Here is a 15,216-nt window from a genome sequence, read left to right on the forward strand (position 1 = left end):
TACCTTGACATACACAGAGTTTCACTCATCTGTATAACAGAAGTGGGAAATATAGTAGGTTTTTTCCTGGACAAATGTACATTCAGAACTGTTCTGTTTGCTTGTTTGATAGTTTCCCACATAAGGTGTGTTTGTTTACAGTAAACTGTAAGAATTTATCTGTTATATGCAGGAGCCTTTCTCAACAAGGGAAAAACAGAAGGCTGATCCAGGCAGCTGAGCAGGGGGCCGTAGAGGAGCTGAGGGCACTGCTAGCTGCAGGGGCGGATGTGGGGGTGAGAGACAGAGGCGAACACAGGATGACTGCCCTACACTGGGCAGCGCAGGAGGAACATATGGAGGCCGTGAGGTGTCTACTGGATGCTGGTGCGGAGGTGAACGACAGGGACGGCAACCAGAACACACCTCTGCACTTGGCTGCATACAATGGTGATGTGGCTCTGGTGCGGATACTGCTGGAGTCATCTGCTGATACCAACGCGAGGGATAAGTGGGGGAGAACGCCGCTGCACGATGCTGTGTGGCGTGGCCACATCGAGGCGGCGACTATGCTGCTCGACGCAGGAGCTGATGGGGATGTTATGGATGACGATGGGTTCACCCCCCTGGACAAAGCCCAGCAGAAAAACAACCAGCAGCTGATAGATTTGTTATCATGAGGCAGGCCGACCTACAAACTTTTGTGTAATAGTACTGAAATAGTCTCTCTAAATCTGTTTATGTTTTTAAATAAAGAATGAAAAAAGTTGTTCCTACAGCCACTCATTTGTAACCATCTTTAAGTTGTGAGTGTAAATGCTCTAATAACACAGTAGCAATACTGTGTGAACTAATTTAAGTAACAGGAGGTAATCTCTCTCTGAAGAAAAATCTCTACGCTGCTCTTTGCAGAAGCCAACAAGAACAGATAAATACACACTTAATAGCTCACAAACACAGCACTCTACAATATTTGATTATTGAAAAGTATTTCATACTGGCGTATATGATGATGTCAAACAACTGTAAGCTTCATCGTCCCCTGGCTTACTTGATACGAGCTCTGCAGTTAGAGTTTTCAGCTTTGATCTCAGACTGAACTTACTTGTGCATCTGTAGCAAGATGGTGCAATGGCTTCCGTCTTTAAATACAGCATGACATTCGTAGCAACATACACACCACAATACGTGCTTATCCTCTGGAATCATATAATCAGTTCACATTCAACTCAGGAGAAGGTACACTACTGGCCATTAAAATTGCTACACCAAGAAGAAATGCAGATGATAAACGGGTATTCATTGGACAAATATATTATACTAGAACTGACGTGACTACATTCTCACACAATTTGGGTGCATAGATCCTGAGAAATCAGTATCCAGAACAACCACCTCTGGCCGTAATAACAGCCCTGATACGCCTGGGCATTGAGCCAAAACGAGCTTGGATGGTGTGTACAGGTACAGCTGCCCACGCAGCTTCAACACGATACCACAGTTCATCAAGAGTAGTGACTGGCGTATTGTGACAAGCCGGTTGCTTCGCCACCATTGACCAGACGTTTTCAGTTGGTGAGAGATCTGGGGAATATGCTGGCCAGGGCAGCAGTCGAACATTTTCTGTATCCAGAAAGGCCCGTATAGGTCCTGCAACATGCAGTCATGCATTATCCTGCTGAAATGTAGGTTTTCGCAGGGATCGAATGAAGGTTAGAGCCACGGGTCGTAACACATCTGAAATGTAATGTCCACTGTTCAAATTGCCGTCAACGTGAACAAGAGGTGATCGAGACGTGTAACCAATGGCACCCCATACCATCACATAGGGTGATACGCCAGTATGGCGACGAGGAATACACACTTCCAATGTGCGTTCACCACGATGTCGCCAAACACGGATGCGACCATCATGATGCTGTAAACAGAACCTGGATTCATCTGAGAAAACGACGTTTTGCCATTTGTGCACCCAGGTTCGTCGTTGAGTACACCATCGCAGGAACTCCTGACTCTGATGCAGTGTCAAGGGTAACCGCAGCCGTGGTCTCCAAGCTGATAGTCCATGCTGCTCCAAAGGTCGTTGAACTGTTCGTGCAGATGGTTGTTGTCTTGCAAACGTCCCCGTCTGTTGATTCAGGGATCGAGACATGGCTGCACGATCCGTTACAGCCATGCGGATAAGATGCCTGTAATCTCGACTGCTAGTGATACAAGGCCATTGGGATCCGGCACGGCGTTCCGTATTATCCTCCTGAACCCACTGATTGCATATCCTGCTAACAGCCATTGGATCTAGACCAACACAAGAAGCAATGTTGCGATATGATAAACCACAATCGCGATAGGCTACAATCCGAGTTTTATCAAAGTCGGAAACGTGATGGTACGCATTTCTCCTCCTTACAAGAGGCATCACAACAACGTATCACCAGGCAACGCCGGTCAACTGCTGTTTGTGTATGAGAAATCGGTTGGAAACTTTTCTCATGTCAGCACGTTGTAGGTGTCGCCACCGGCGCCAACCTTGTGTGAACACTCTGAAAACCTATTCATTTGCATATCACAGAATCTTCTTCCTGTCGGTTAACTTTCACGTCTGTAGCACGTCATCTTCACGGTGTAGCAATTTTAATGGCCAGTAGTGTAAGTGCGAACTCAAATCTTATGAGTCCCACACAGCAGTAAAGCTGCTCTTGTGATACGCCCTCCCGGCAGTCAGGTAACATTGATCTTCACTCTGATATCGCAGGATGCTGCAGCAAATGTTCTCGCTTTCCACATTTCCCTTCTGCCGGTCTTGAGTGCACTGCCCTCAGCCAGGTGTCGTATGGGCAGAGCGCCTGCAGGGTCCACCGCACAGCAACAGCAACTCTGGCTGGACAGGCGCCACTGATGACAGCGCCCTCACTGCCCCATTGCCAGTCTCCTGAACTATGGCTCTCATGAACTCTACAACTGATGGCGGAGCGTGACGTATTTGTGTTGGCAATTGGATCATAAAATTGAACATTTAACACGAGTTCTACATTCAGTTCCATGGCAAAATAACAAAAACCGATAGTGTTTCTAACTTTTTATGAAATGACTATGCAAATTTGCGAAAATAAATACGAAAACAATGCGCTCAGCCGTCTCATTCGTCAAATAGGTTGTTACAGCAGAATATAAGTAGCAACGACGCTGTGATATGGTGGCAATGTAATATAAACTGTTCCAAACTGAGTAAAATTAGCTGTTAAATTTACAGGTGGCTCATTGTAGACTGCTTGGTTTTTGACAACGCCAACCATACGTTTTAATTAGAACAGAAACCTGTACCTAAATGCAGTACTGAAGTTAGAAGCTAACGAAGGCACATACAAAAAAGTAAGAAAAATTCTATCTTTGTAGTAACGTCATTTTACTTCACATAAATTGAAACAATCAAAATAATTGTGGTTGAATTTGGGGCAGAAAACTGATTGCCAACTTTGAACATGAGTAGCAACATAGGTTTCACAATGTTGATGTAACTTGACACTCATCAGAAAGAATTACACAGGTGAGGTGGTTGTACAAGTCACGAAAATACAGGTGTAAAATTGTATTGCCTTTGTCTTGTAAATCAATTAAATAACTATAGTGCATGTCTTACAAACGAAATAGGTCTTACTGTTAAGTTATTTAATTCGTCGATTCCCTTATTGATGATAATCCTACAGTGTCTCTGACTTTAGATGCATTTTAGAAAAAGGGCATCAATGTAGCTTTTTTATACTTCATATTTCGATACAGCTATACCCAAAATCTGAAATAGCCTTGCATGTATAATATTGTCATAATGTTGACAATTACTGTGAAAATATGAAAGGTAGGAAGTCACAATGTCTCCGAAGTTACAAAGTAGTGACTGTGTCATATGGTGCAGACGTATGGGCGTTGACAAAGAACAGAAAGACCCCCTCACAGTGGAAGTTACATGTCCGAGAAGGTGTTGGAAAACTGCAATATTGGCCAGGTTAAGGAAATGAACACACAAACGAATAATGCTACAGTGGATAGAAAGGAAGCAACTGGAATGATACGATCATGTGAAACCTGTGGATTCTAACACAGGGAACAATGGGCTGGCTTAAGCTTCCTATTCGTGAGTTCAGTGAACTCTGTACGCGCTACAAATCCGATCCCTGGTCTAGTGCGATGAGCAGTGTAACTCAGTCAACTGAAATTGTGGGAAAAATGACTGAAATATTGTTGTCCTTAAATTGCGTTATGTGTACTCTTGATCTATTGTAGGTCTGTTCTACATATTGGGTAGAAGTACAGTGTATATTATTAGCTAAAACAGTTTCAAATGAACTTGAATTTTCCAATATATTTACGGAAGCATATGGTGCACTTTAGTTGTTATACGCTGTTGTTACGACCATTTGACTATACAGTGTAGCTAGGACACTTCTGTGATAAGTATAAGGGAAAATAAAACTAAAACAAGACAGATTGTATAATGGGCGTGGCGTTGACGTTGGTAATGCAGGTAGGTGTGTGTATCATAGTTGGAAATCAGGAACAGCGCGAACATTCACCACTGTACCATCTGTTCATCAGACATGCTCTACGTCAGTTGGGCGACTCGTGTGTGCGCCTGCATTCACTACGAAGACTGTGAAAGAGGCACAGTAATGTGCAGTGCAGTGACACACTGTCAAAGGTGTCTCAGGAAATGAAATTCATGCCGAAATGTCTGCTGTGCCTGGCGAGCGCAGTACATCATGTACATGAGAGTTTGTCTTGAGCTCGTGGTCTAGTGGCAAGTGTTACTACCTCTGGATCACAGGGTTCTGGGTTCGATTCCTGGCCGGATTGGGGATTTTCTCCGCCTGGGGACTGGGTGTTTGTGTTGTCCTCATCATCTCATCATCATTTGGGAAGCAGTGAGATTGGAACTTGAAGGATTGGGAACTTGTATGGGTGCTAATGACTTCAATGTTTAGTGCCCCACAAACCAACATCATCATCATCACCATCATCATCATCATCATCATCATCATCACCATCATCATCATTATCATTACATGTGAGTGTGTGTGGAATAAACGATTTCGAGAAGGTTGTGTATCACTGGAAGACAGAATTCGGCCAGGACAGCCTCATTGTGTCATTACTTCCCATTGGTGTGGTGGACACTGCCATCAGTAATAACCAACACCGGATGGTAGAAACCATTTGGCTCCTGTTGGGGATTAGTCATGGTGCTGCTCACACCACCATGGGAGAACCTGTGCACAGTGGGATTTCCACAGACAGATGGAGTAGCAGAAGTTGAACAGAATCTCGACAACACTGCAGCGCCTGCCGCAATGTCATGGTGGAGACTATTGTTACCTGTCCCTTATTGTAATGAGAGATGAAACATGGTGTCATCATTCTGAGCTAGAGAACAAACGTAAGACCCAACGTTGGAAGCACTTGAATTATCCCCTGATGAAAAAACCCAAAGCCGTGAAGGCCACATGTCTGAAAGATATGATTACCTTTTTCTCTGCTGTTCATTGACTTTCTGGAACATGGCATCACAGTTAACGCACAGTGTACGTGGACGCTTTGCAAAAATTGAAGTGTGCCATTGACTCCAAACACCTAGGAATGTTGTGGATGGCACCATTCAGTTGCAGGATAATGCCCTCCTACAATCTGCCAAGGTTATTTCGACTACATTGCAGAAGTTTTTCTGGGAAACCCTCACACATCCTCAAAACAGTCCTGATCTCTCCCCGTGTGATTGCCTTATTTTTGGAGCCCTGAATAAAGTCATTTGTCCACACTGATTGGATTCAGATGAAGAGGTGCTTGTCTGGTTCAATCATGCGTCTGAAGGCAATTGCAAACATTTTCCATGAACGCATTGACCATCTTGTCCCACAGTGGGATAAATGTATTAACAGTTATATCAATTGCTTGTGAAACAGTAAACAGTGTACTTACTTTTTTCCATTCGTCACATTTTCATTTGACTGCTCCTTTTATGAAATGGCATAGTAGTGTGCCATGAAGATTCTCGTTGTCGAGAACTGAAAGTTGGGCACGTTAAGTAAAATTATGTATCTCACTTGGGTGCTACAATGAAAAGTAAAGTCGCATAGTAGACTTTTGAATTTAGTCATCCCTAACACTTGTTTCAAGAACAGTGCAAGGTTGTACACGTGGAAGACACCCGCCTGCACTAGGAGATTTTAGATAATTCCGTGATGCTACGACGGATTTGATACAAGATTTTCAACTGCAAAATAAGTGGTCCAGTCACAATAGTGTGTTCATAGCCTATGTTCGTCGTCAACGTGCAATAAGCACTCACACAGACGGTAGATGGCAGCAGTAGAAGTGCAGTGTACATACACTATCTGATCGAAAGCATCAGGACACCCCTAAAAACGTACGTTCTTCATATTAGGTTCATTGTGCTGGCACCTACTGCCAGGTACTCCATATCAGCGACATTAGTAGTCATTAGACATCGTCAGAGAGCAGAATGGCCGATCTGCGGAACTCACGGACTTCGAACGTGGTCAGGTGATTGGGTGTCACTTGTGTCATACGTCTGTCCGCGAGATTTCCAGACTCATAAACATCCCTAGGTCCACTGTTTCCGATGTGATAGTGAAGTGGAAACGTGAACGGACGCGTATAGCACAAAAGCGTACAGGCCGACCTCGTCTGTTGACTGACAAGAGACCGCCGACTGTTGACGAGGGTTGTAATGTGTAATAGGCAGACATCTATCCTGACCAACACACAGGAATTGCAAACTACATCAGGATCCACTGCAAGTCCAATGACAGGCGGGAGGTGAGAAAACTTGGATTTCATAGTCGAGCGGCTGCTCATAAACCACGTCACGGCGGTAAATGCCAAACGACGCCTCGCTCGGTGTAAGGAGCGTAAACTTTGGACGATTGAGCAGTGGAGCAAGGTACATAATGTGGCGATCCGATGGCAGCGTGTGGGTATGGCGAATGCTTGGTGAACGTCATCTGCTAGCGTGTGTAGTGCAAACAGTAAAACTCGGAGGTGGTGGTCTTATGGTGTGGTCATGTTTTTCATGGAGGGGGCTTGCACCCCTTGTTGTTTTGCATGGCTCTATCACAGCACAGGCCTACACTGATCTTTTAAGCACCTTCTTGCTTCCCATTGTTGAAGAGCAATTCAGGGATGGCGATTGCATCTTTCAATAACATCGAGCACCTGTTCATATTGCACGGCCTGTGGCGGAGTGGTTACACGACAAAATATCCTTGTAATGGAATGGCCTGCACAGAGTCCTGACCTGAATCCTATAGAAGACCTTTGGGATGTTTTGGAACGCCGACATCGTGTCCGGCCTCACCGACCGACATCGATACCTCTTCTCATTGGAGCGCTCCTTCCAGCACCAGATTGAACGTATGCCTGCGAGAGTGGAAGCTATGATCAAGGCTAAGGGTGGGCCAACACCATTTTGAAATGCAGCATTACCGATGGAAGGCGCCACGAACTTGTAAGTCGTTTTCAGCCAGGTGTCGTAATGAGGAAACGGAACGATTTATCTGACATCTAAAAGGGCTTTCAGAACAAAGGTGGACGCATTTCCAGAATAGCTAGGCCGAAGCGACGAGGCTGGCCGAGGGTGACTCGCGGTCTGGAGAAGGTTTCTGTGGCACTCCCTGGGAGATATAGTCATTATGGAAGGCACAATGGACAACACAAGTGTGCAGCTATTCTTGGGGACTACGACCAACTCTACATACAGTTCGTTTTTCCCTGGCACGATGGCATCTACCAGCAGGACAATGAAATATGTCACACAGATCGCAGTGTACATGCTTTGTTCAGAGAGCACCAGCGTGGGTTTACCCCAGTCCCCTGGCCACCAAACTCCGCGGTTTAAACCCAATTGAGACTCTGTGGGACCACCTTGGATCCTCAGCGGAAAAATGTAGCGCAGCTGGCCATGGGAGTGGGGTGGGCGTGGCTCCACATAGCCGTCGCTAACTTCCAGAACCTTACTGACTCGCTTCCTGCGCATTTCACAGCGGTCTCGACTGCGAAAGGTGCTCATTCAGGCTTTTGAAAGCTGACAAAATTGATATGACTGGGCAGTCCAGTTCCAGGGGCGCATGTGGCCTTAACTTAGTTTGTTGTTAATAAACTACAGACTAAAACTAAAGAAATTGTGAAGTAGGAAATTAACGATATGAGACCTCAAAAAATTGAAAGGAAATAATCCACTGAAACACAGGAAGCGAATAAAATATGAGAGGAATGGGTACCTTTGAGAAATGGAACAGCGAGGGGAGCTGAGAATCAGAGGGCACTTAGCTCATGAAATGAGTCATTATACACTGAAGAGCCAAAGGAACTGTCACACCTGTGCAATATCGTGTAGGGCTCCCGCAAGCTCGCAGAATTGCCACAACACGATGTGGCGCAGACTCGACTAATGTCTGAAGTAGTGCTGGAGGAAATTGACACAATGAATCCTGCAGGGCTGTCAATAAATCCGCAAGATTACGAGGAAGTGGAGAACTCTTCTAAACAGCACGTTGCAAGGCATCATAGATATGCTCAACAGTGTTCTGTCTGGGGGGGTTTGGTGGCCAGTGGAAGTGTTTACACCCAGAAGAGTGTTCCTGGAGCCACTCTGGAGCAATTCTGGACGTGTGTGGTGTCGCATTGTCCTGCTGGAGTTGCCCAAATTCGTCGGAATGCACAATGGACATGAATGGAGGCAGATGATCAGACAGGTTGCTTACATACATGTCACCTGTCGGAGTCAAATATAGGCGTAACAGGGCTCCCATATCACTGCAACTGCCTAAGCCCCATACCATTACACATCCTCTATCGGCTTGACCAGTCCCCTGTTTACATGCCAGATCCATGCATTCATGAAGTTGTCTCCATACAGGCAGACTTCCATCCTCTCTATACCATTTGAAACTCGACCGACCAGGTAACGTCTTTCCAGTCATCAACAGTCCAATGTCGGTGTTGACGGGCCCATGCGAGGCGTAAATCTTTGTGCCGTGCATCATCAAGGACACATTAGAGGGCCATCGGCTCCGAAAGCCCGTATCGATGATGTTTCGTTGAATGGTTCTCACGCTGACACTTGTTGATATCCCAGCATTGAAATCTGCAGCAATTTGCGGGAGGGTTGCACTTCTGTCACGCTGGACGGTTCTCTTCAGTCGTAATTGGTCCTGTTCTTGCAGGATCTTATTTTCGACACAGCGATGTCGGAGATCTGCTCAGAATGACGTCAAATCTGAACAGCATGTTATTGAGACAAGGAAAACGTCATGAACAAAGAGGGGTAACGAGAGTTTTTCTACAGTTGGCCCTGTAAGCGTCTTAACACAAATGGGGTCGATTATGAATGACATGAAACCTAAGACTATGGTTGTGGTTTGTCTTGCACGTTAACCCAACCATTCTGAACCATGTGCGTGACTGCTCAAGTTCAGCAGTCAACAGATGTTAGTTAGGTAAGCCCATCCACTACACAAGGTCGTACCGCAACGGTTGGGAAAAATCGGTTTTTAACTGTCATGAGGCGAAAACCGCGTGAATAGCTAAATGAAATTGGTTTTGAATTGCTCTAGGGGCCAAAACCGCATTAAAAGCAAAATGACTTTGGTTTTTAATTGTCCAAAGGCCCAAAAACTGCATAAGAAGCAAAAACACTCCACCTTCTAACTGGCGTGACCCTGCCGCAAGACATATATGACATGCTCTTCACTGCTTTCTGCCAGAAGTTGAAGTTTAAGTTGAAGTGTCTTGGAAGTAATGTTCAGAATGCATTGTGCAATGTATGCCTTCGATTCAGCTACATTCACAGCTGGAGCACTGGACACGACATCTTTCAGATAATCGTACAGCCAGAAGTCATACAGATAAAAATCATGTGATCTGTATGGCTAGGCTGTGGGCAAATGACGACTGGTAATTTTAGATTCTGCAATTCCTCTGCAACAGCTGCGTCACTGGCTGTGCAATGTGCAGAGGAGTGTCATCTTGCAGAAAAATAATCCTAACGACACTGTTGAAAGGTTGTAATTATGTTGATGCACAAAAGACTCTCGTGGCGTTTACCAGTGCTGGTACAGGTAACAGGCCCCATCTCTTCACGAAAATTGAATCTACATCTCAATCTACATCTACATGGATACTCTGCAAATTACATTTAAGTGCCTGGCAGAGGGTTCATCGAACCACCTTCACAATTCTCTATTATTCCAATCTCGTATAGTGTGTGGAAAGAGCGAACACATATATCTTCCCGTACGAGCTCTGATTTCCCTTATTTTATCGTGCTGATCGTTTCTCCCTATGTAGGTCGGTGTCAACAAAATACTTTCGCATTTGGAGGAGCAAGTTGCTGATTGGAATTTTGTGAGAAGATTCCATCGCAGCAAAAAACAACAGTCTCTTAATGATGTCCAGCCCAAATCCTGTATCGTTTCTGTAACACTCTCTCCCATATTTCGCGATTATAGAAAACGTGCTGCCCTTCTTTGAACTTTTTCAATGTACTTCGTCAGTCCTATCTGGTAAGGATCCCACACCATGCAAAAGTATTCGAAAAGAGAATGGACAAATGTAGTGTAGGCAGTCTCCTTAGTAGGTCTGTTACATTTTCTAAGTGTCCTGCCAATAAAACGTAGTCTTTGGTTACCCTTCCCCATAACATTTTCTGTGTGTTCCTTCCAATTTAAGTTGTTCATAATTGTTAAGTCCTAGGTATTTAGTTGAATTTACAGCCTTTAGATTTGATTGATTTATCGTGTAACTGGAGTTCAACGAACTCCTCTTAGCACTCATGTGAATGACCTAACACTTTTCATTAATTAGGGTCAACTGCCAATTTTCGCACCATTCAGATATCTTTTCTAAATCATTTTGCAATTTCTTTTGATCTTCTGATGACTTTATTAGTCGATAAACGACAACATCATCCGTTAACAACCTAAGAAAGCTGCTCAGATTATCTCCCAACTCGTCTATGTAGATAAGGAACAGCAAAGGGGCTATAATACTACCTTGGGGAGCGCCAGAAATCACTTCTGTTTTACTCGAAGACTTTCCGCCAATTACTATGAACTGTGACTTCTCTGAGAGGAAATCACAAATCCAGTCACATAACTGAGACGATATTCCATAAGCACGCAATTTCACTACAAGCACTTATGTGGTACAGTGTCAAAAGCCTTCCGGAAACCCAGAAATTCGGAAACGATCTGAAATCGCTTGTCAATAGCACTGAACTCTTCATGTGAATAAAGAGCTATTTGTGTTTCACAAGAATGATGTTTTCTAAACCCACGTTGACTGTGTGTCAATAGACCATGAGTATTGGAGCAATTTATGTTCTGGGTGACTCTGCATCATTGCCAGATGTATCAAAGATGGTGGCGATGACGTCATCCCAGATGGAGGTGTGTAGACCTTTCAACAGTGCATGATGTCATCCAAGACTGTGGCCATGACATCATTCAAGATAGCGGATTTTCACGGGAATTTTGAATTTTGGCGGGACGAAGGTCAATTGGGCTACATCCACTAACCTTAGCCCCTCCCCTCCCCCAGAAAATGGCGGGAAGTTCGAATTCCAACAGGATACTGCATCATAGTTATCTCTAGTAACCTAAGAAAATGGCGGGAAGATAGGTCACTTTGGCTACCCACACTAACCTAAGTCACCCAACTGCCACTTCATCCCATGAACTGGCGACAAGTTTGAATTTTGGGGGTAAAAAAAATCAGTTTGCATATCTGCACTACGTTAAGAAAATGGCACGAAAGAAACTACACTTGGACTAACCTCAGTCACCCAACTGCCACCTTCTCCTAGGAACTAGTGCCAAGTTTGAATTTTGGAGGTAAAGAAAGGTCAATTCACATATCTATACTAAGTTAAGAAAATGGCGCCAAAGAAAGGACACTTGGACTACATCCAGTAACCTAAGTCACCTGACCACAACCTCGTCCTAGGAACTGGCACCAAGATTGAATTTTGATGGTAAAGAAAGGTCACTTGGCGTTTCTCTACCAAACTGAGAAAATTGCTGGAAACAAAGCTCACCTCCACTAACTTATTTCACCTGACCGCCACATCCTCCTATGGATTTGTGGAAAAAGGAATCAGCCTGCACTGGGCTGGTGGAGAGAGGAAGGGGTGTACTTTATTTATTTTGTAACAATTTATTTAGGGACGGAGTATATTTATCACGGTGATACAGAAGACACGCTCTGACATGCCACACAGCATACAGACCTGCAAACTACTCCTAAATAACTCATGTATAATGCTCTATACACGTGTCTGCTACCTGTAAACTGTCAAAATAATGCAGTGCACAGCCTACAGACACGCAAACCACACGTAAATAATGCAATGCATTTACGTCCAGAGAGCCAAGCAAGTCCTAAAATGACAAAATAATAATCCATCTAAAAGACTCTGCAAACATGCTTGCTAATCGTCAGCTATCCAAATCATGCACCAGTCTTTATTTCAACAATTAGAGACAGCACCACCATCCACTGTGTCCGCCATGAGGTCCACACACCAACTGACCTAGTACACACAACCACCAGCAGAGGGCGCTGTCATCCAAGATTGCAGCCATAACGTCAGCTGATGAAGCAAGTACCGTTATCCAAGATGGTGGCAAACAGTGTGTTCACCATGAGGTCTAGACGTAGTACACAGTATCACCACCAGAGTGCACTGTCATCTGTTCAGTGACGTAATCCAAGATGTTGGGGGGAAATGGTGGGAAAACGACACTGCCTGTGATGGACATAAGTTTTTTTTCTTTTTTTGCAGGTAATGATTCCACCACGAGATCTATACTCCAACTGACTTAGTACACAATACTGCCACCAGAGGGTACTGTCATCCCTCCTGTGATGTTATCCCAGATGGTGGTCTTGAGGGGAAAATGGCGCGAAGATGACTCAGCCTGCGCTGGGCTGCTGGGAAGAGTAAGGAAGGAGTGTACTTTATTTATTTTGGAACAATTTATTTAGGGCTGGAGTATATTTATCACACTGGCACAAAACGTATGCTGGGGTTACAATACACAGTCTGCAGACCTGTAAACTACTTCTAAATAACGCTCTCCAGACATGCAAACAACTCCTAATTCACCGAAATAGTTTCAGTACATATCTTCAAACTGCTCCTAAATAATGCAGTGCAGTGATGTGCAGACATGAAATCGTAAACTGTCCAAATAACGCATAGCACAGCCTAGACCTACTCGCAAAATAATGCAATGAACGCGCACAAACACCATCCACCACCCCCTGTTCACTAGACTGCACAGGAGGCTACAGGCCGCCCCAGCAAAGTCACACAGCTGTCAGCTGTCAGACCACACACAGATGCCCGTTAGGGTACCGCACACATGAGATGGCAGCATTGCATTCATACTTGACACCTAAGAAATTTCTCGTGGTCATGCACAGTCGCAGCCACGAGCCGCGCCCGGTAGTAGGTGTAAGTTGCCTCTATTTTCGAGTATACCATCTCTGTTATACCGACGTCACAGAATTCCAAAGCGCTCTCACGTCCACGAGACACCTCTGGACAGAACTGGTCATTTCCGCTGATGACAGAATAGAACAGGCTGCTTTCCCCTTAACGGGAGATACGAGCTGCATCCAGCCGTGTGTACCCACCCCAGCACCACTGACACCTCGCCGCCGCGAAACGATCGCGTGGCGACCCACCATCTAAAACGTTCTCAATGTTATTCTTACGTCACATGGCTTTGTAAAAAATAACAGCCAAGTCGACATCTTGGGAATTGTGTAGTGTCCCAGAAATAGTTAACGCTCGCTTTCTTGATGTCTCAGCTTGTATGCACGGAAATTCTTGCCCTAACAGAACCTGTTTACGAAAATAACATCGAATGCACCCTTCCCAGCGCTCTTAACGTGATACCCCTCCTGCTCTCAACATGCGCTAATGTTCTCACCGCTATGTAGAGGCTCCTATATCCCAGCACAAAAGGATGTGAATGAATCGAGCATTATGATTGGCTCTTATCGAATTCACTCGCCGAATTACTGATGCCGCCGGTATCGAAGCTCCGTCCGCCATTTTTCCTTCTGGAGACTTTCTGTGGTTATTTTACACTGATCATCATATTACACCAACAACTAAACCTCGCAAAGTGCCATATACACGGTCAAATACGGAAAGACTCTTGCTCAATTAAAATGCTCTCCCACAGAAAACAGTGACCAATATGGCGGAAGTGTTCCAGCGAAAAACGAAAATAATGATGGTAAAAGTAAAGTGTGTGCTAGTTGTAGGAACGAAATAGTTAAGCTAAATGAGCGTATCTCTAGTCTGCAGTTAATCAACAGCTCGCTTAGTAGTGAGATGTCGCAACTTAGAAAGGAAATGTGTGTGCCGTTAGCCAAACAAAAGAGTAATTCTTTTGCGCCTAAAAACTCAAACGAGTGGTCGAAAATATCGTATAAAAACAGAGATCCGGTCATTAAAAAATCACCAGCGAGTGAAAACACCGATCAATTGGCAGTTGAAAACAAATTTCATGTTCTTTCTGTTATGAAGGAACTGAATTAATACCGGAAAGTAAAAATGGACTTTTTAACCAAGAGTGTCGACAGAAAGTTGAAACAAAGTCAAAGTCCAGCATTAGGGGAAACAGTGACAGCGAAAAAGTGTGTAGGCCATCCATTGCACGTAAAAATGAAACGAATGAGATGAACACTATCAACAAAAATGTAAAACAACGCGTTTATGAAAGTAGTGTATTATTTTTAACCGACAGCCACGACAAAAACGTGACAAAACTTTTCGAAGAACACAGGAAATGCTACGCAACAAGTATTGTTAAGCCTGGAGCAAGAACAAAAAATATTATTGGCGTCAATCTGCATGACAAATTACTAAGAAAAAATGACTTTGTGGTGTGTATTGTGGGTTCAAACGATGTCGCAAAAAATGAAGCTGATAACTGCCTAACGGAGGTAAAGAAATTCCTAGAACGCAATGAACAACGCAATACTATTGTCTCGACTTTACCACACGGATATGACTTGACGTATCACTCGTGTCTCAACAAAGAAATACGAAAAACTATCATGAAAATAAAAGAAATGTGTTCTTTGTTCGCGAAAACTGCAGCGTCCTTGATATAGGCAAATTGGACAGATGCCAGCATACCCGGCACGGGA

At 44.3% G+C, this 15,216-nt stretch overlaps 1 protein-coding gene across 1 annotated transcript in view; it reads left to right on the forward strand.

The window, feature by feature from the left end:
* Positions 1-703, forward strand: part of LOC126213155 (poly [ADP-ribose] polymerase tankyrase-1-like) — a 31,161-nt gene extending 30,458 nt beyond the window's left edge. The window contains exon 5 of the mRNA XM_049940778.1: positions 173-703. Within this exon, the coding sequence (XP_049796735.1) occupies positions 173-659 (487 nt within the window). The 3' untranslated portion in view covers positions 660-703. The remainder of the gene's footprint in view (positions 1-172) is intronic.
* Positions 704-15,216: the final 14,513 nt, after the last annotated feature.

The sequence above is a fragment of the Schistocerca nitens genome, chromosome 11 (genome assembly GCF_023898315.1).
Source record: "Schistocerca nitens isolate TAMUIC-IGC-003100 chromosome 11, iqSchNite1.1, whole genome shotgun sequence".
NCBI classification, from domain to species: Eukaryota; Metazoa; Arthropoda; class Insecta; order Orthoptera; family Acrididae; genus Schistocerca; species Schistocerca nitens.